At 31.1% G+C, this 21,301-nt stretch overlaps 2 protein-coding genes and 1 long non-coding RNA gene across 4 annotated transcripts; 1 reads left to right on the top strand and 2 right to left on the bottom strand.

Moving 5' to 3' along the window:
- Positions 1-1,150: 1,150 nt before the first annotated feature.
- LOC121229686 (glutamate--tRNA ligase, cytoplasmic) lies at positions 1,151-5,243 on the bottom strand. 2 transcript variants are annotated; one of them, XM_041114470.1, is made up of 7 exons: positions 4,938-5,243; positions 4,523-4,691; positions 4,325-4,421; positions 4,046-4,199; positions 2,533-3,635; positions 1,823-2,290; positions 1,151-1,607 (listed from the first exon to the last, which is right to left on the bottom strand). In XM_041114470.1, exons 2-7 carry the CDS (start codon positions 4,663-4,665, stop codon positions 1,389-1,391), a joined length of 2,184 nt encoding a protein of 727 aa, XP_040970404.1. In that variant the 5' UTR covers positions 4,666-4,691; positions 4,938-5,243; the 3' UTR covers positions 1,151-1,388. The 2 variants fall into 2 exon arrangements, with proteins under 2 accessions (XP_040970404.1, XP_040970403.1); XM_041114469.1 differs by having other exon boundaries at positions 4,523-4,685.
- Positions 5,244-8,415: 3,172 nt separating this feature from the next.
- LOC107927569 (serine/threonine-protein kinase D6PKL2) lies at positions 8,416-12,586 on the bottom strand. The gene is made up of 2 exons (XM_016858660.2): positions 12,056-12,586; positions 8,416-9,390 (listed from the first exon to the last, which is right to left on the bottom strand). Exons 1-2 carry the CDS (start codon positions 12,538-12,540, stop codon positions 8,607-8,609), a joined length of 1,269 nt encoding a protein of 422 aa, XP_016714149.2. The 5' UTR covers positions 12,541-12,586; the 3' UTR covers positions 8,416-8,606.
- Positions 12,587-18,577: 5,991 nt separating this feature from the next.
- Positions 18,578-19,518, top strand: LOC121229685 (uncharacterized). Its single transcript, XR_005927606.1, has 2 exons — positions 18,578-18,745; positions 19,076-19,518. It is a non-coding gene; the product is annotated as an uncharacterized lncRNA (long non-coding RNA).
- The last annotated feature ends 1,783 nt before the right edge of the window (positions 19,519-21,301 follow it).

Genomic DNA, 21,301 nt, shown 5'->3' with positions numbered 1-21,301 from the left:
ATAAAAACCTATGGGTGTTCTACCACTTTTAAAAACAAAAGGGCACCTTACAAGTTTGTGGGGAACATTTCTTATGTAAAATTAGAGTGATTCCAAAACTGAAGTTAATTGATATGCAAAAACTAGCCAATGAAGAGTTGAAAGTTAATCTGAGTAAGGGTAAGCTATAAGTTTAGTAGACTATGCGATTATGCAAATGCACTTAAAAATATAAAAAAAATCAACTTAATATTTAAAGAAAATTAAAATAAACATGAAATAATATTTTCATATAAAAAAACATGTGCGAAACTTTATTTTATTTATTTTAATTTTCTTTAAATATTAATTATATAATGTTAACTTTTTATTTTTAATTAATAATAAAAAATAATTATGTTTAATTTTTTAATTAATATTAAAAAAGTGTCCCCACATTTTTATTATTGATTATTTTAATTTTCTTTAAATAATGTTATTTTTTTATTTTTTTACTATCATTAAATTGTATTTTTTTTTATTTTCCACTTTTGAGAGGGGCGAGACCCCTTTTTAAAATATATATTTTTAATTTTTAATTTTATTATATTTTTTAATAATTATGTAATTATTGAGGTAAAAGCAAAAAAACAAATATATGGAATACAAGCAAAAAAACATATCATTTTGGTAATTAATTTGTAACTATGTTTTTTTTTTCATAATTCTTATTATTATTGTATTATTTATATAAAAAACACAAATATAGAAAAATTATATAAAATTACATAGAATGAATATCTTTCTTATTAGTAATTGTATTACCAAAATACTAACATATTACCAGTCTTGTGGTTAACCACCATATTTGAGAGAGTGAGTGAGAAAAGAGAAAATTGTGTTATTTTTTGACATATATTTGAATGAGTATAGAGATAATGCTTCATATTTAATGTCAAGCCTATACCCATATCCAATCTAAAGAACATAAAACAATAAAGACACGTCTGGATATGTGTAACATAAAACAGGAACAAGAATTACAGGACGATGAGAGAAAGAGAACGTGGAAGTATCTGCAGGTAATACACCATCTGTATTAACATATCCAAGCTATGTTGGGCCTTATCCAGCCCAAGTCATATCTCTTAAAAACTAAGACCCTAGTTCAAATGTTTTTATCGCCTGTGTGTAATTGTGATCAATATAAGCTTTTATAAATACCATGTTGAACTGCAACGGAAAGTGGCACATTGCATGTTTCTCTAACAGGTGAGAGACAAATTTGTTCATAATGATCATAAAATAAACAGGAACCACAAAGTTACACCAAAAATTGTCATAAATACGCATGTCCAAGTATTAGCCAGAAAAGAATTGGAGGAACTTCCCCGCACTCTCCATATCAGAATAAAGATAGGGTAAAAGACCTACTTCAACAGGCTTTGTTGCCGCCCATCTGGAATTGCAATCAACACCACTGGTTTTGAAGGTCTAACAAAGGGAACATCACATCTGAAGTAGCCTTTCCTCTCCAGCTGCAATATCTCTCCTTGTTTCAAATTGCGGATGTTGGAATCTCCAATTGCTGCTGTCTCCTTTTTCGTACATGGGTTTAGTGCATCTAGGAAATCCTCCCCTTCTTCCAGCTGCATCCACCCCAAAAATAAAGTGGAAGAGAAAACAACCATGAGAGGATAATATAGTGAACAAATAATACAAGTCTGCAGTCGGTACTAATTTTCAATATGGAGGAGTACATGGGAACTATATACTAGTATTTAGCTTGTGCCAGAATTTACTAATAAAAAAGGACAAAATTGCACAAACAGTCGTAGATGTATGTTAAAAATTGGGAGCATACCTTCTTCTTCGTTATTAGATAATCAAACTCCACCAAGGAAAGGTTTACAAGTTCACTAGTTTCTGCAAGCCACGTGAGCTTCAATTTTGTTGTCTTGACAGATCCTTGAAGATGCAAAACACCTACCAACTGAGTTATGTTTCCATCCTGATCCTTGATTATTTCTTTCACGATGGCATTTCCCCAATCCATTAATGTTACCTCCTCATTCACTGAGATATACTCTGCATCAGCATAGTCTATCCATATCCTTTTAGTATAAGTGGTTGCTTTCTCTCCAGCACCATCATATTTCTTATGCCTTGGGATAATACGAACAAATGGCTCATCAGGACCATCAGTTAAGGTCAATAGTACCTTTCGTTCTTCAATTACTGCTGTATGCCTAGGACAAACAGGATCGATGATCTTCTTATTAATTGTCCAGAGTTTGTCCCATTCCATCAGGTTGAGATTTTTTGATGCCCCCTGGAACAAAAGGATGGAAAATATTAATCATTGAAATCAAAGCCTATGTTTAAGCAAACTATGACACTTTGATGAACATTCAGTCAAAATATGAATGATGCTATTAGAGTTAGAATGCTGATGCAAAATGGTATGAGAAGATGAGGCAGGTGCATTAGAGGCAGTATAAAATAGCCTATTTCAAGAAAATAATCAGTAACAGGCTTTGAATTGTGTTCAAGTTAACAACCATGCGAGCTTACCTGTTCCAAAATAAATTGTATCAAGGCTTCTATTTTCAGACCTCGACGAACAATTCCTTGGACAGTTGGGAAACGGGGATCATCCCATCCATCTACTTTACCCATTTGCACAAACCAGAGAAGCTTACGCTTACTGAGAAGTGTATAGACCATATTCAATCGACTAAACTCGTATATGTGCACCTTTCGCATTCCCATATCCTCTTGAATCCTATAGTACTGAGCATTGCGATCATGATACTCACTAGATCGTAGTGCATGTGTTATACCTTCTTCAGCATCAACAAATGGACAAGCAAAATCATATGTTGGATACAACTTGTACTTGGCTCCAATTCGATGGTGGGGAACAGGATTGCAGCGGTAGTAAACTGGATCCCTGAGAGATTTGTTTGGGTCTTGCATGTCCAGCTTCCCACGAAGACAGCACTGCAAACCTCTTTCAGAGCCAGCAATCATTTCCTTCCATAACTTTAAATTCTCCTCAACACTGTTGCTCCTACATTTTGATTCAATGCCATCCATCCTTTCTTTCTGCATTTGCTCACGTGGTGTATCATCCACATAGGCTTTCCCCTCCTTTATCAACTTTTCAGCCATATCCATTAACTTGGGGAAGTAATCGGAAGTATAGGTGATCATTTGATACTTGATGCCCAATGTCTCAACATCTTTTATAAGATTTTCTACAAATTCATTGCTTTCTTTGGTGGGATTGGTATCATCAAAGCGCAAGATTACTTCACCTTGGTACCGTTGAACAAAGTATTGATTTAATAAGGCTGCTTTAGAGTGCCCTATATGGAGATAACCACTAGGTTCAGGAGCAAATCTCAATCGCACCTTTCCCAATTCAGCACAAGGAAGATCTATTTCAGATGAGGGCCTGCTACCTAAGTTCACCTTATCAGAACTATTTCCATCTGCACTCTTTTGCTCTTTTGGTTTAGCTGCCACCTGCTTTCCCAATCCTTTTTTGCCAACATACAATGCAGTAACTTCATTCAAGGCATCGCTGTATTCTGCAGAAACAGAATTGTACCAGCGAACAAGGTTTGGGTACTTGCTTGACTTCCTCAAGCTTTCCCATCTTTGACCAGCTCCTACAAAGCATAGAACATTTGTTATATGCATACATGAGCAAAATGCACTTTTAGTCTATGATAGTTAGACTCTTCATTTTCACATAGGAATCAATATATGATGCTCCAAATTTATGGAAAGTAAAACTGATTATACCCGTGTTGGACACATTTGTTTCCAATATTCACCCCCAAGTCCGTGTAACATAGGTTTTAGTATAATAGATAAAATCCTTTATGAGCTAGTCAGTTAGGCCTCCTTTTAAATGAAAAATGAGAAGAGTTAAGAGCAGCAAATCATTTGCAGTTGGTGACTTGGTTGTCAGGGAAATATAGAGAAATAAGCTATGAGGCACGCATGATAAGGGGAAAAAGGTTGGATGGCTAATGGCATTGAAAAATAGCAAAAACAGATGAGTTTTGAAGTTTACCAGCAAGACCTGACCAGATAGCTATGTCAGCAATGGAGAAAGAATGAGAAACGAAAAATGTGCGTTTCTCCATATATACGTCCATGTAACTACAAGCATTCTCAAACTCAGAACCCAATAAAAGGGTAGGAGCATACTCCAGCCACTCATCAATCTGGGAAAGCAAAATACATATATTATTGTTAAGCACCACACACACAACTCGAAAGAACACTTGTTTCTTTTAAACTAAAAAGACAAGGAGAAAGCTGAAAAGATTCAGTGAAATGAAAGACATACTTGGGCAGCATGAAAAGCATCATCACCATAGAAGTTACGAACGGCAGCAACTCGACCGATGTAACGGAGAATTACATAATTTCCATGCAATTCAAGCCTATTTATTGGACATAGACAGACTGGATTAAATTTCATTTTAAAAAAATCCTAAACCCCAAAACAGAAATTAACACTAAGAAAAAAGATAAAAAAAAGTACCCATTTGATAAAGACAAGGTGAGAGATCCAGAGGTTGAAGTCTGAGTCGGTAAAGCAATTCCCGCAATCTTTGCGGCGGCAATGATGGAGAGTGGAGGGCTATCCGATGGAAATGATAATACCTTTATCCTTTCTTCCTCCATAGTTAAGCAAAAGACAACACCTGCAACTAAGAACAGTGAAAGCCTTGTACTTCATATTTCTAATAATCATAATATAATGATTCTATGGTGGACAAGAGATAAGCATCCAAGTTCATCCTTTTAATTTTCAATATATCAAGCTAAACACGCAAATCAACCAAGTAGAACAAAACAATTTCATCACAAACTTCAGATTTTATTATCGAAACGTTAATATAAAAAATTACTAACTAAAATTCCACAACGAATCGAAAAGTGCATGAAGAAATTACCAGATCAGATTGGTAAACGAAATCTACCAAACCCCTTGATTTTGGGCTATTTAATGAAGAGAGAGGTGGAGAATGAACGACGGAAAGGTGGAGGTAGGCGCCCACAGACTGCCTTGTCCAATGGCGGTTGCGGCGCCCAACGTCTATTGACGCTAAAGGAAGGGGAGCACGGAAGAAAGACGTGCAAACTCAGAAAATCGATCCAAGGAAAAACAAAATGACGGTGGTGGCGGCGGCGGTGACGAATTTGGGTCTTGACTGCAGAAAAGGCGGAACAAATGAAGAGCTTCTACGAAGAAATATTGCGCATTGGCTGGCTATCGCGTGCTTTTGTTTTAGGATAAATAAACTTTTAGCCCTTCAACTTAGCAAATTTTCTCAACTTGGTCTTTAAACTTTTTTTTAGTCCATTTAATTTTAGTATTTGATAGTTTTTTTTTTCAAAATTTGCTTAATGTCTGTAAAAGGGGCTTGATAAACAATTAACCATGGCCTTAAAAGGTAATTACACCAAGAGTTTAATGTCTTAGTGGATGGCCTTTGAATTCCCACTAATTATCCTAAGATGAAATCTTAGCCATTAGATGTTTTATAATTGTGCTTTTGATCTGATGGTAGAGCATTTTGAACTTCTTTATTTTGGAGTTTTCAGACCCACATATATGTTAGTGTCTTCTTAAGTATTACCTTGGGCTTGAAAATCCAAAAGTTAATTATAATTTGGTGTTTCTTAAGTACTATTTGACGGAGAAAATCTCGTCATGATGTCTATCTTATATTTTTCAAACTTTTTAATTTGGTCATGATTTAATTTCGAGCCAATTTTAGAACTTGTGTAAACTCGTACTAAGTTCGAGAAAGGTTTAAATTTGTAATTTGAATGACTTATATTATGATAGATAACTTGAATTATTTGTTAAAGGTTTGTAATTGTTCAATTTTGTATTGCAGCATTCTGTAGCTCAGTTCTGGCGATTGGGACGGGAGAGGAGTGTTACACGACTTGACTTAAAAAATGGGCTTAAAATTTTATCCAAGCTTGACCCAAATAAAAAATGTTAAATTGAGCTTGATTCGGTCCACTCGTATTAATTTTTTTTTAGTATTTTATATATAAAAACAAATTTTAAAAAATATAATGCGTCAAATACACTAAAAATATTGAAGTAAATATGTCTCAACAAATTGAAAATACTTTAAAAATAATAACAAAGTTAACAATAAAATAAGAGTTATACAATATCCAAACAATAATAACAAAATAGTAGCAAAACAACATGAAAAAGATTAGGCAAATTTGGGCCGAGCTCGAGCTAAAAAAGTTTACCTAAGGCCCAACCCGTTTAGAAAACGGATCTTATTTTTTGTTCAAGCCTATATTTCTATCCAAATCCTCCTACTTTTGAAACGAAACTTCAAACTTAAACTAATGACTCGACCCACTATGTAGGAGTAGGTTACATTCGTACGTACAGGAATTGTCAAACACTTGAATCAATTTGGATGAAGGTGGTGTTACTGATACCATCAAATGCCAAACCAAGGTTTCTTTTGGTTGATTGAAAATTTGTTAAATGAGCCCTGATATTTAAAATAGATGGGAATCCAATGGGATATTTTCTTTGCTGGTCCTTAAGCTATGGAAGCAAACAAACTATTTTATTAGGGACATATCTTGAGAATTTCTTATGATAATAACCAATGTGTTATGTCAAGATTGTATTTAGGCCTTCCTTTTATTATTTAAAATAATAATAAATAAAAATTCTTCTCAAATAGTAGCACTATTACTTTGTATCTGCTTTGTGAAAAGTGGCATTCGTATTAATTAATTGTTAGTAATTGAACCAACTTTCTACCTAACTTTTGTCCATGGAAGGCCGTAAAATTGCTTCCAATAAGGATGTTCTTCCCTATAGCCATAGCACTTTCTTTGTCAAGATATATCTCCTTTTTAGTATAACGAAGGATTTTTTTATGTCTATAAAGATCAATTTTTTTTAAGGATTTATAGTTGTCCTTTCTATTAATATCGTTTTCTTAAAAGTGTAGTATCGTTTGTTAGTATTATTACATTTATATATATACATCTTCCATTTATATTTTTTATTATAATAATTTAGTTTTGTTTATGCCTCATTTATTTCTTTAATAAAATCATACCATATTCTTTTTATAAGTGATAAATATTTGCATGCAACAGTAAATCGAACGAAGAAAGTTGTTTTACTCCTTAGTAGGAACAAGAGACAAAGAATTTATCTTTAAAAAGAGAGAAGAAAGAAAAACTTTGGGTGTTATCACTATGCTTAGTTTTCAACTATAAGAAATATTACAAGAGGAGAGTAAAATCTTAAGAGTAACGCGGCTTGAACTCAAACTACATCTAAAGCGATAAATAATTTGACTATCAGACTAACACACGGGTTCATTAAGAATAACATTAAAATGAGATTATGAAGGAGACCAAACATTTTGAACTTCGTGATGCTGTTAATTGCTTTAAATTTTCTTTTAACAATGACCACCAATGGAAGAGGATTATTCTTGCTCTCCTTAAGTTCTTTGGGTCTAAGAGTTTTGTTTCTGTATTTTTACATTTATTTGGAATGCCCACTGCGTTGGTGGTGTAGTAATTTGCACTAAGCCTTAACAATGGCCACTCTATTTTCCAATTAATACCGATAGAAGAGGACTTGTCTTGTTCACATGAAGTTCTCCCATTTCATTGGAATTTTTTTCCTACATGTTTGGGGCAATGTTACGGAATTAGAATTTCCATTTTGTAATCCGTGTGATATTAGACAATTATTTTTATTTCAAATTTGCTTAAGTCAATCCAGCAAAAGAATGGAAAAAAATCACAATAAAACAACACCTACAAAGTTTTTGAATAAATGCTCTCAATGTATATTCACTAACTTTGAATGGAATACAATGGGATGGTTATTAACGAGGCAGGAAAACTTTTATTTATAGTTGAGCTTCCCTAAATTCAATGGTACAATTTACTTCACATTGATAGTTGAGATTAATATCTATCTACAATTGATATTCTTTAAGGGATTTACACAATCCTCTAATACAAAATCAAATATTATAAGACTACAGATATGTTAAGATTACTTTCTATATTTTTCATTGCAACCCTAATTTTTCTTAAACGCTTACACTAGGTCACCGAGACTTCAAGTAGATGGGTTTCTCCACATATTCCATAAATTGAGTTAGTTCAAATAGATCGAATGACCCTCATTTAATCAATTGACCTTCATGAGTAGTTTTGTGCGCATTTATCACGGGTTTTAATTTGTGACCCGTGAAATAGAGATACCCAATGTGAACTATGGGCACCTACCCTAATATTATAATAAAATGGGTACATCCCATAGGGAAAAATTAATTAACAAATAAATTTGTATATAATTACAAATGTTTGAGCATAAAATAAACGAAACTTTTTGTTGAAAGAACAAAATAAACAGAAGTAGAGTGGTGTATTTGGGACTTTAACGTAATTGAAACAAATAGTATGATTGAATTTTCAGCAAATCCTTAATAGCCCAGACAAGGAAGCAAACAAGTGGAATCTTCTACATGCTTTGTTTCCCTATGAATAAAGTCTGCAATTTTGAATATTTAGAGTTTGAGAGGTTTGGGTCTTGGTCTCTAGTAATACTCAAATGAACTGTCTGTGCTATTATCCGTCGCCTCCGGTCGGGGAGTGTAAGGCGGTGGTGTACATCTCAATAGTGCCCAATTAACTCCATCAAAGAATTGGTGGTGCTTAATTGCCGTCGCACCCATGGTTGATCCCATTCGCCTACTCGGCTCCTTCATCAAGAGTTGTGTAATCAAGTCCTTAGCCGAGGCTGGAACCGATGGTTCCTTAGGGAACTCAAGTGCCCGAGCCACAATATTAGCTAGTGTTAACTCATGGTCAATCCCTTTAAATGGTGTTACACCATAGAACATTTCGAATATGAATATCCCTAGCGTCCACCAATCCACCGCGTTGCCATGACCCTCGCCTGATACGATCTCTGGGGCCAAGTACTCGTGGGTTCCCACGAAGGACATTGATCGAACATCGACCGGCTCCGCTACGATCTCGAAGGCACCACGATGCATGGAGTTTTTCCTACGTTTGCGTTTTTGTCTAGGATGGAAACATGAGACGACGGGAACTATGCAGCTTGGTAAAATGCATGAGGATTTGTCAAAAGGAGTCGCAGTTGATAAATTTGTTGACGATGATGATGTGTTTTGATCAGAAACGAGGTGAGCCGCCGATGCGGCTGATGTATTATCACTCCTTAAGGAAAGATCAAAATCGGTCAACATGATGTGACCGTCTGATCTTACTAGCACGTTCTCAGGCTTGAGGTCACGGTAGATAATTCCCATCATATGTAGGTATTCTAGAGCAACCACAACTTCGGATGCATAAAACCTGCTTAACATTAATAAAGGGTTAGTAAAAAATTGGAATGCCATGCGCAATAATAATGGTGCGTCAACAACACACTCAATGCTCAACCATGATTTAGGGATGGAAATATAAATAAAAATATATAAAATTATTAATTTTAAAATATAATACAGGCAGATTTAAAATGAGTTTCAATTAATCATTTATAAATATGGAGAGATTTGGGTAAAATTTTAGGCCTATATTTTGCACTTAACCAAGCTTGGGCAAACATATAGTGTACTAATATCATGCATAGGCCCGACTCAAAACCAACCCGACTTGACCCATGAACACTTCTAATTGTATTAATGCATCTTTACCATGCTCCATAACCAAATCAAGCATATATTATTTAAGTTATATGCATATGAATCTGGTAGGCTAATTGTTAATACTGATAAAATTATTTTATTAAATTTAGATTTATTACAATGTTATTTTTTTAGTTACATAATTATCAAGTGAGTATTTTTTTTTATTTCAATATGTCAAACTGACAAATTTAACAATATTAATAATTAGACTTGAATTTTAAATCCTGAAAAGTAAAAGAACTGTATTCCTGAAAATAAAAATACCAAGATTAAATTCTAAATTTATAAAAAATAAAAGCACCTATGACATATTTTAACCTCAATAATAACATATATTCTAAAGCTCTTGGTCAATGTTCAAAACTATTTAACCAATTGTCATTAAACAAAATAATCTAACAAAAATAATAATAATTATATATAGGTTAGTATTTGGTATATTGACATTGTATTGTTTATTACACAATATTTATTTTTTTAATATTTTACTATACCGTTACAAAAAACTTATCAACCCCATGACTCAGCTTGTGGAGTCTAAACATTTTGTCATACTTTAAATGATATTAATTCTAATTCTAATTTTATTGTTTATAATTGCAATTTGTATTTATAATTTATTAAAAAAATTAACCTAATATCTTTTTACAAGATTTGAAAAGAGATATTTTAATATCCGCTTAATATATAATTTGGTATTTGAATTTGACACTTCTTTAATATGGTACTTGTGACCATTTTGGGCCAAAAAATAACACAATGTTAACTTTTTAGTATTTAATTCGAGATTTTGAGTTGATTTGATTGAAAATTCATAATTAGTTAATAATATTAGTAATTAATTTTTATCAAATCTCCTGTAAACCCGAACACAAAATTAAACAAATTCACAATTAATACTAAATTTATTCTATTAACAAAATCATGAAAAATTCAAACCTAATAATATTAATAAATAACTTCAATCAAATTAACTCTAAAACCCGAATTAAATACTTAAATGTTAATATTATTACCTTTGAACACTAAAATATATAATTTTTGTCAAATATAAATAACAAATTAGATTAAAAAATAATATAAATATTATATTAAAAAAATATCAAACTCGAATTTCAAATGATTTTCGCAATATAACAAAAAAAATTAATATATAATCACTAAAATGCATTCTGAGTACCTTTATAAAATCTTCTCTTTCCTTTCTTGAAAATATAATTAGAAAAACTAATATAATTGAAAAAGAAAAAATGAAATGCAATTCTATAAAGGTAATTAGAAGAACATAAGGACAAAAAAAAATTTCATAAAACCCCAACATTTTACTAAGAAAAAGTTATCATTTTAATAAGAAAAAGTTATTATTTTAATTAGGATGAGTAAAACTTAATTCCATTTTAAAAAATAAAAAAAATCAGATTTCAGGTTATTTGAGTCAACTTGAATAAGTAATTTAAGTTTCAAGTTTGAGTCGAGTTAAATTTTACAATTTGAATAATAGATTGGTGTAGATACTCTTTTGGTTTCTATCAATTTTGAAAATGAAAAAATTAGTCTCTCTCAACAAAAATTATAAAAAAAAATTTAAAATATTTATAAAAATTCTAAAATCTATATTTTTAAAAAATTATAAAAATTCTAAAAAATATATAAATAAATTTAAAAGTTTAATTTTTTCTAAAATACTAATTTTGGGACCTAAATAAGTTAATTAATGATTCAAGTTTATCATACTAAATTATTTTTTTATTATTTTGTTTTGAATTTTTTTTCAAATATATATAGTTTTAAATTTATGTGCTCTAACTTGAAATTAATTATATTGTAATAAGATTTTAATTTGATATGTTTAATTTTTTTAGTTTAATTCGAACAATTTTGCTCTATTTGACTCGACTCGAATTTTATTATCTCTAATCAATTATAAAAATTTAAATCGAGATAATATGATAAAATATGACTTGTTAACTTAAAATTTATTTATTCGATTAGATCGAACACTCACCCTTAATTTTAACTAGTTAGGTTTTGTGCAAACATCTAACATAATTCAAGTGAAGTATTTTAAAATCATTTATATTTAGCCATGAATTTAAACGAGAAATTACTATTTAATAGTATAATTTTATGTATTATAAATAAATCAAATTTGAAAATTTTATTTTTCCTTTAAATATTATTTAAATGCATTTATTTTACGTAAATATAATTTAAGAAGAAATCACAATACCTCGACGATGGAGCCCACATGCAATGCACAGTGTGTAACAAATGGTAAACCCTCCTTCATGATGATAATTGATTAGACATAAATATAAATAAATGCATACCGGACAGCAGCCTCATGAAATCGTCTGTCGGGTTGTCGTTGACGGAGAACATGAAGGTCGCCGCCGGGGCAAAATTCAGTCAGCAGACAAGACCACCTTGGACAGTCTAAAGTGGCATATAAGGTTGGCAGAAAAGGATGGTCCAATGATTCCAATATTTCCCTCTCAATCCTTGCCCTACTTTCTTTCTTCCTGCTCACCAGCTCCTTTTTATCCATCACCTTGGCAGCCAAAACGCAACCACTGCTACCCCCCTTCACTTCCACAAGGTAAACGCTCCCTATGTCACCGCTGCCTAGGCGGTGAATGAACCGTAGGTCCTCTAAGGTCAGCGCGCTGGCACGTCGGATGGCATGCCAACAAGGGTCGCGTGGCACTAGGTTGGAGGCTTCGGAACCCGAGCTGGTGCTACGCTTGGTTTCGGGAACGGTGGTGGAAGTGGTGGTGAAGCTAAGGTTGTCAAGGTCATCGATGCATTGCTGCATGGTGGCAGAGAGACGCTTTTTCGGCCTCGGATGTGGGAAAAAGAGGGCGAGAAGGAGAGGATTTTTAAAAGGGAGGCATGGGCCGGCAACATCAAGATGAGCCACGTGGCAGAGTTTCTTATTGTATGCAGGGGCCCACTGAATCAATCTCCATTTATGTACTTCCATCATTGGATTATTTTTCTTTCCTTTTATAAATCCTTGAATTGAATGAATTATTATTATTGTACCTAAAAGTAAATATGGCTAATTTAGAAAAATAAATTGCATTCATCTCTAGGGGTGTTCATTCGGTTAACCGACCGGTTAACCGACCTGAAATTACTATAATCGAATTAACCGACCTTCCAAAAATTTTAACCGTTAACCGAACCGATTTTTTTTAAAAAAAATTTAACCGAACCGAAATTTTTTCGGTTAATAAGGTCGGTTAACTGAATTAACCGAAAATTATGTATTTTTTATTTTTGGTTAAAAATTACCCGAATTACCCGAATTACCGAAAAATACCCGAATTTTTTTTATTTTTTATTTTTAAATTTTAAAAAATTTATAAATTATTAAAGTAAATTGGGTTTTAGACTTTAGTAAATTGGGTTGTCTTTTAGTTTTAGTTTTATTGGATTGGGTAATTGGGTAAACTTTAGTTTTAGTTTTATTGGGTTGGATAATTGAGTTTGTGTTGGGTTGGATAATTTTATTTATTAATTTTTTCGGTTAACCGAAAATTTTCGGTTAACCGACCGGTTTCGAACCGAATTAACCGTTAACCGAAAAATCATAAAAAAATTAACCGACCCCCGACCGAAAAAATTCGGTTAACCGACCGATTAACCGAATTCGGTCGGTTAACCGAATTTTTTCGGTTTTACCCGAATTATGCACACCCCTATTCATCTCTAGCTGCTTTTTTTTCAATTTTTCATAACCTAAATCTTAAACGTTTTGTGTTATTTAATGTTGGATTTTATCGTTGGAGAAGTCAGAAAATTTTTTTGGGTCGAAATTAAATTATATATTTTTATGATAATAAAAATGTTATTTTATCATTTTAATAGTCTATATCTTTATAAATTTTAAAGGAATAGATCAAACTTTTATTATTTTGGGAGGCTAAAGTATAAATTTACCATTACTAATTTAAAATTCTATAAATTATAAAAGGGCTTAAATAAAAATTTTCTATTTTAAGGAGGATCGGGACCCCTATTAGTCCCTTGGCTTTGCCACTGATTTTATCTTATTTATAGGAATTATTAAATGTAATAATGGTTGGTTTTTTTTAGCAATGTAATTGAAAGATTTTAAGTCGATATAATACTTAAAATTACCCATAATTCATCCCAATTAGTAAGTAGGCGTACCTCAGCACCCTTGAATCTATGTTCTCCTGCATTGGCAAAAATGCCAATGCCAGCCGAACTAATTAAGACTCAACTGACTGTTACTTTTTTTGTCCACTTTGACATTTGAATTCAACTAAATCTATTTTGATTCCTAAACTTTAAAAAAAAATGTAACACTCCAAAATTATACTGCATTATCATTTAATATTTAAAAAATTTTCATGTAGTATAATATTAAAATATTATATTAAGTGTTCTAATAACTTAAGCGATAATTAAAGGGTAAACTACCGAAATATTCACTTTTTTTTACCTCAGGTTACATTTTAGTCACTTCTATTTGAAATGTTACGTTTTAGTTACTGAGCGTTAATTGCCGTTAACGATGTAATGGTAAACTGACGTGGCATGTTAAATCATCATTTTAAATGAAAATTTTAGGTTAAATTATACAATTGATCCTTATATTTTTTTTCGTTTTGAGCAAATTAATTTTTTTCTTTCATTGACCCAACCCTAAACCCAGTGGCAAATTTAGAGGGGGCTGGTAGTGGCCCCGGCCCCCTTAAAATGTAAAATTGCTATTTAAGTCCTTAATTTTTTTAAAAAATTTAAATTAGTAAAGATAAAATTACACTTTAGCCCTTCTAAAATTATAAAAATTTGATTTAATCCCTTAAAAATTATAAAGATATAGACTATAAAAAAATAAAATTTCATTCGTCCCCCTAAAAAATTGTTCTGACTTTGCCCCTGCCTAAACTCTAAAAAATAAATCTAAAATTTTGTATTAACTCGATCCGACCAATGATCATATCTAATTATAAGACACTGAAATATATAAAATTAGTTATAAATGTATTAATAGAACAAGGAAACATTTTTAATTATCCAACCTTGAAAAATAAGTTAAAAGAGGCATTTAGTCAAAGTTTTCCAAATCCCCATGTCATGTGTAGCTTTCAAATATGGGTGTCTACATGAGAATGCTAAAAACTAAATGACAGATTTAAATTTAAATTTAGTAAATAATAATGAAAAAGGGCAGTTGAAAGTGGCATATAATTATTGAATAAATTTTAAAACCAATATATGACTAAATCAATTTAATTATAAATAAGATATTTCAATCTCATTATATCCCAGACAAAAGTAATAAGACAAAAATGGCAGGATAAATACAACTATATATCTACTCCACCTTCAAATTTTTTTTTAATAATGATCGTTGTTATTATATTGGAGAAATATCAAAATTTATTTTCATTTTTTTTATAATCTAAAATTTAATTATCGAAAGGGGAGAAATTATTTTATAGACTCTTTCTATCACATTATATATGGTTTTTTTAATTATTTAATGACATTTCAAGAATTTTTCCTATGTCATTGACACATAAATTTGGTAATTTTTTTTACCTTGAACTCAAAATCCCAAACTTGAACAATGAACATTGAACCTTAAACTTGAACTCTGAATCTCAAACTCTAAACTTTAAACCCTTAATTTGATCTTTAAACCTCGAACTCAAACCTTGAAACCCAAGTTAAAGATTCAAGGTTCGAATTTGGGGTTCAAAGTTCAAAGTTTATGGTTTTGGGTTTGGGTTTCAAAGTAAAAAAAATTACAAAATTATGTGTTAATGACATAGAAAAAATTACTGAAATGTCATTACATAATTGGAAAGGGACCATTGGTGATGTGGTGAAAATGGTCCATAACATAATTTCTCGCATTATTGGAGGTGCTCATGGAAGTGGTTGGATCGGGCTCATACAAGGTATCTAGATCAAATTTCTAGCCTGAGCTCAGTCCGGCCTGAAAAATGGGCTTATTTTTTTCTAAGCTCGAACGAATTTAAGAAAGGTAAACTAGGGCGTGGCCTGCCTATATTTGATTTTTTAGATTAATTTTTATTTAACAATAATTTTTTTAAAAATATAATACATTGAATGCACTAAAAGAACGTTAAAATAAAAGTTTTCTAACACATTAAAAATGTATTAAAAAGTATTTATATTAAAAACACTACCATAAATATAATAAATGTTTTATTATATTAAAAATACGAATAAATATAATAAACGTTTGGTTGTATTAAATATAAATTTTAAAATTTTATATGGAAAGGTTTTCTTTTTTAAGATTTTGGGTAATGAGTTTAATTATTATTGGGTTAGTGATTTAATATAAATATATGTAATTATTATTTAACATATATAATTAATATAATTATTTTGCCCAATGCCTAACTCATATAGAAAGCATGTTTAAATTTTACCTGTTGTAACCATTTTCTTTGAAAATACGGGAATCGACTTTAGTTTTGAAAATGAAAGAACGGGAGCCGCCACCAATCCTTTTTAATGAGGTGTGATTGGCTCACCTTTAAATTAATCATTTTAATAAAAGTTAAGATTTATCAGAAAATGAGTCCGGGAGTCGGTTACGCACGAGGAAGGATTAGCACCCTCAATGCGCCCAAAATTGGTACCTAGTTGATTAATTAGTGTCTTAGTGTCGAAAATTGAGAACTTGAAAGACTTTGAAATACGATCCCTCTTTTGTAAAGTAAACATTGAAACGTTAAAGATATTCGCGTCTCGAGGCAACGATACGTCATATCCAGTGAGTTAGGATACGACATTTCGAACTTTTGAGAATGAGCTTGCCTTTTAAAATCGATGTATTTTAACTTCTTTTAAAAGGATATTCGGTTAGTTAGGGTGAACGAGGAAAATCGAAACCCAGTAAGTTAGGGTACGTTTCCTCAAATTTCCAAATACCGAACATTGCCTTTATTTGCAAAAGATCTTATTTCGAGGTATAAAAGTGTCATACCCGGTAAGTTAGGGCACCACACCTCGCACCTCTGAAAATAAGCATTTTTAAGACTTGTATCGTGATTTAAAAGGATATTCCGCTTATTTAGGTTAAATGAGAAGAATCGAAACCCAGTAAGTTAGGGCACGATTGTCTCGAATTACCGAGTACGAAATGTTGCTTTTAGGAAAGAATTATTTTATGGTATCGAGTAAAAAGTATAGTGTGATTTATAATGAAATATAAAAGCAAATGACAGTGCTAATACGTATAATAATAACTGCGACAGTGTCAATAACAATGATAGGAGCAATTATAAAAGATGAAAGCATGGCTAGCAATATAAAAATATGAAACGAAAGCATAAGGTAAGTGAAATGATCGAATACATAAAAAAATGACAAAATAAAATGACAATGATAACAAAAATGATAATAATGATATAAAAGTATATGTATATATGTAAGCACATACGTAATAATAAAAGTATAGGAATGTATATATATATATGGTAATAATAGTACGATATTAAAAGACACACAAAAAATGTATACATAATAATATTACATAATTTATATATATGTGTTAGTAATAATAATAATAATGATGATACGAATAATGAATGATTTAAGGTTTGAAAGAATTTACAAAGATATAAATAGGTGATGAAGCGGTAATAATGTGGGCAATGATATATATAAATAAAGTAAGTACGCAAAAATGTATATATTATTAGTTAGTATAGAAGCAACAGCGTATATATAAAAAATGTTATAAAAGCGATAATATAATAGTGATGGTAATGGAAGAAATAATAATAATAATGGTAACGATATAGAGATAATGATAATAATAAAGAAACGTTGCATAAATATATTAAAATTAAATATATGATAATATTGAATGTTTATACATAATATGTACGTGAAATACAAAATAAAGTATACACATAATGTATTAAAACATATACATGACCTACATAATATACATGATAGAACATAATATGATATTTACAACATATAAAACTATAATAAAATGATATACACGATATAATATTAATTTACATGGGCATAATATGAAGTATAACATATATATTAAAAGTATGTATATATGACACGAATGTATTTAACAAAACAATAATATCAAAAACTAATAATAATAATAAATAATAATATATAAATGTATACGTATATATATGTTAAAGATATATAATAAAACATATATTAATATTAATAATACACACAAATAGGGGCAACATATATATCACGTGGTATTAATATGTGTATAATATGGTGTTAAATGTGCATACATACAATATATATTAGGCATAATAATACATATATAAAACAACTATAAATATATATATTTAAGTATTAATCTAAACTAAAAATGTTTAAATAATAGTAAAATACGTTAATAATAATACGAAAATAGTGAATAGAATAATGAATAATATGTATAATGAAAAGGTGAAAATAATTCCAAAAACCACATTAATTCTCAAAAAAGGACTAAATCCGAAACAAACATGAAGTCCTGGGGCCGATCTTAAAATAAATATAAAGGAGGGGACCTTTTTGAATGCGCGCGTGACTACAGAGGGCCAAAAGGGAAATTTACCCGAACCCTTAAAATGACGTCGCTGGAAGGAGGACCGAATTGAAAACTCAATAAATTTTAGGGTCAAATTAAAGTTAAATAAAACTTAAATGTGAAGTCATGAAAAAGAGGAGGGGCCAAGAGCGCAAATAACCCCTCCGCCTCAAAAACACGCGGATCCCAAGGTACGTCGGGTCGGGTCTTCGGGTCGATGCTTAAACGACGCCGTTTCTGGGTTTTAAAGTGGCCGGGCAAAATGGTGCTTTTTGCCGGCCTATATAAGACATCTATTTTTTATTTTTTCATTTCTCCTCTCCTTTCTTTCAAAAAAATCGAATCCTCTCCCCCTATCTATCTTTGGCCTCGATCTCCGGCACTGGCTCAGTCGACAACCACTGTGCCCTCCGCTGTGCCGGCCACCGTGGAGATGGAAAAGGTATGTTTATTTTTTCTTCCCTTTTTTATATACTTCTTTTATGTGTATCTCTAATGTGTATATATATTAATGCCCGTCAATGATTTGAAAAAGAAAAAAAATAAGAAAAAAAAAGAAAAAAAATAATCACCTTAGGTTATTAAACTTTGCTTCTCGGTATTCCTGTTATTAATATTGCTGGGATCTCTTGTTCTGCTTTTTTTAAATTCTAATATTGCTTATCATTTCATCAAAAGTGCCGAAAAAAATGGTTTTTCATTCGGCTTTTAAATAGCCATTTACATGCCTTTGTTTTTTATATCGGTCTATTCTCCACATTTAATGTTGCAGGTGCAAGTGGGGCGGTGGCACAGTGGCGGTGCTTGCAGGCATCGGTGGTGGATGAGACAGGGAGGCAGCAGCTAGGGTTTATTGTTCTTTTCGTTTTAGGGTTTGAATTGGGCTGCTGTTGGGTTTTGGGTTTAGTAGGTTTTGGGGTTATTTGGGTCTTTAGTGGGCTTCTATTGGGTCTGGGTCTGGGTTAGATTTTAGTTGGGTTAGTTGGGCCCGTAAATTGGGCTTGTACATTACCCGAGCCCATTTTTTGTGTTTCATAGTTTTGTCCAAACCCTCTCAATTTTTGGATAGGGCATCAGGTCTAGACGGGTGGCATAGCCCATGAGCATGGCTAACCATTATTGGCCTTTTAGACTAGTTTAGGTTAGGAAATTGTCAATTTATTTAACAGTATTGTACGTATAAAGTTAACATTTTTTAAAGATTATTATACCATATATTATCATCCAATTTTTTACAAACAAATTAATTAATTATGGTTGATTGGGTTGATGTTACTCATCAATAAATTTACAATTCAATCAGGAAATTGTCAAATATTTCAATCGTTTTTCAAAATAACAAATATATAATAATAGTTTTTATTTTCTTTTTTATCCTTTTATATGAAATATAGAAAAATGTAAACGTGACCAGATTTGAATCTAAAAGTCATAAATTTTTTTTCTAAACCAAAACAATTTTATTAATAATGTCTAGCGACCATAATTTTTAATAATTTAATTTTAACATTTCAATCTAAACTTTATTTATTTTTTATACAAAATTTTTACCCAAGGTCTCAATTTTTAATTTTATAGATAGAAAAAAAAAGCACTAAAAAGTTACCAATTATTCAATTTTTCGATCTATAAATGAGTTTTTATGTAGAAAATCATAAAATATTAGAAGCACGAAGACAACTATGTTTCATTACATGACAACAATTGCCAAAACGTTTTGATGCTTCTAATATTTTATAATTTTGGCAATTGTTGTCCTGTAACGAAACATAATTATCTACTTCTTGGCTTTCCTTCTATTTAATTTTCTCTATTTGTTATTTCTCAATCATCTATTTGAGATTAAATATTCTTCAAATCTATGTTTGATTGTGTTTTAATTCAATTAACATAATTATTATAATAAATTTAAAAAATTAAATAGACGTTATAAATAAAAATAAATATTATATAAAAAACACGAATTTAATCATCAATTATTATACAAAATCAGTTGTTTTTATTGACCAAGTCTTCAATGCAGACAAAAGCAAAATTTTACACTTTTCAATCATACCCCAAACAGATTTGAATGTTCCAACATACCTTGAATGTTCTAGGCATGCCTCATTTGAAGAATGTGTTGCAAGCAGATGATCTCAAGACTAATCTAGTAAGTATTAGTCAACTTTGTGATCAAGGTATGATGGTTAATTTTACTAAGAACAAGTGCATTGTCACTAAAAATTTGATGAAGTGATCATTGGAAGAGGCCGTACCTTTGATAATTGATACTATAACACCCCCAACGCATGCTAGGCTAAGTCGAAGGCAGTACATTGATCACCGAAGTGACCCAATAAAGCCATTCTTTTGCTTGAGCTGGTTTGTATGAAAACCACTCTTTTTGTTTAGAAAAACATTCATTATTTAAACGAACTTTACGTATTTAATCAGTTACAAAATTATTAATGTGAAGTTTTCTTTTTGAGAAAAACGGTTAAAGTTTAAAAAGACTTTTCAAATCTTTACGTATTTTGCAAAGCAACGGAAAATAATAATAAGAATAATAGTTTTCTAAGCTACATAGCATGCAATTATCAGAGTATTAACTAAGTATCATGCTTAAAATTAATAAGATAAACAATCCCAAGCCTAAGATAAAGAAGCAAGAAATAGATAAAAATTACAACCCAAAAAACAATAAAGGAAAAATTTAATGGAAACTTTAAAATAATAATAAAAGAAAAACGAGCTGCTAGTCTGAGGTTCCTCTAATGTCATTCTGCGCCCTAGTTTTCTATGTTACCTGAGAAGTAAGAAAAGGGGGAGTGAGCTTATGACAGCTCAGTGTGAGTCTACAAACAATAAAGTATTCAATTTATAGCAACATAGCAATTAAGCATAATGTATGGAACATTTAATAAATCAGTGCATGTACAGATTATATTCATGATGCGATGCAATTATGAATTTTAAATTCCCACCCGTCCATCCTATCTGCCTTCAAGCATCACTC

This window comes from Gossypium hirsutum, chromosome A05 (assembly GCF_007990345.1).
Source record: "Gossypium hirsutum isolate 1008001.06 chromosome A05, Gossypium_hirsutum_v2.1, whole genome shotgun sequence".
Lineage (NCBI taxonomy): Eukaryota > Viridiplantae > Streptophyta > Magnoliopsida > Malvales > Malvaceae > Gossypium > Gossypium hirsutum.
This window is presented reverse-complemented; position numbering and strand designations above follow the sequence as displayed.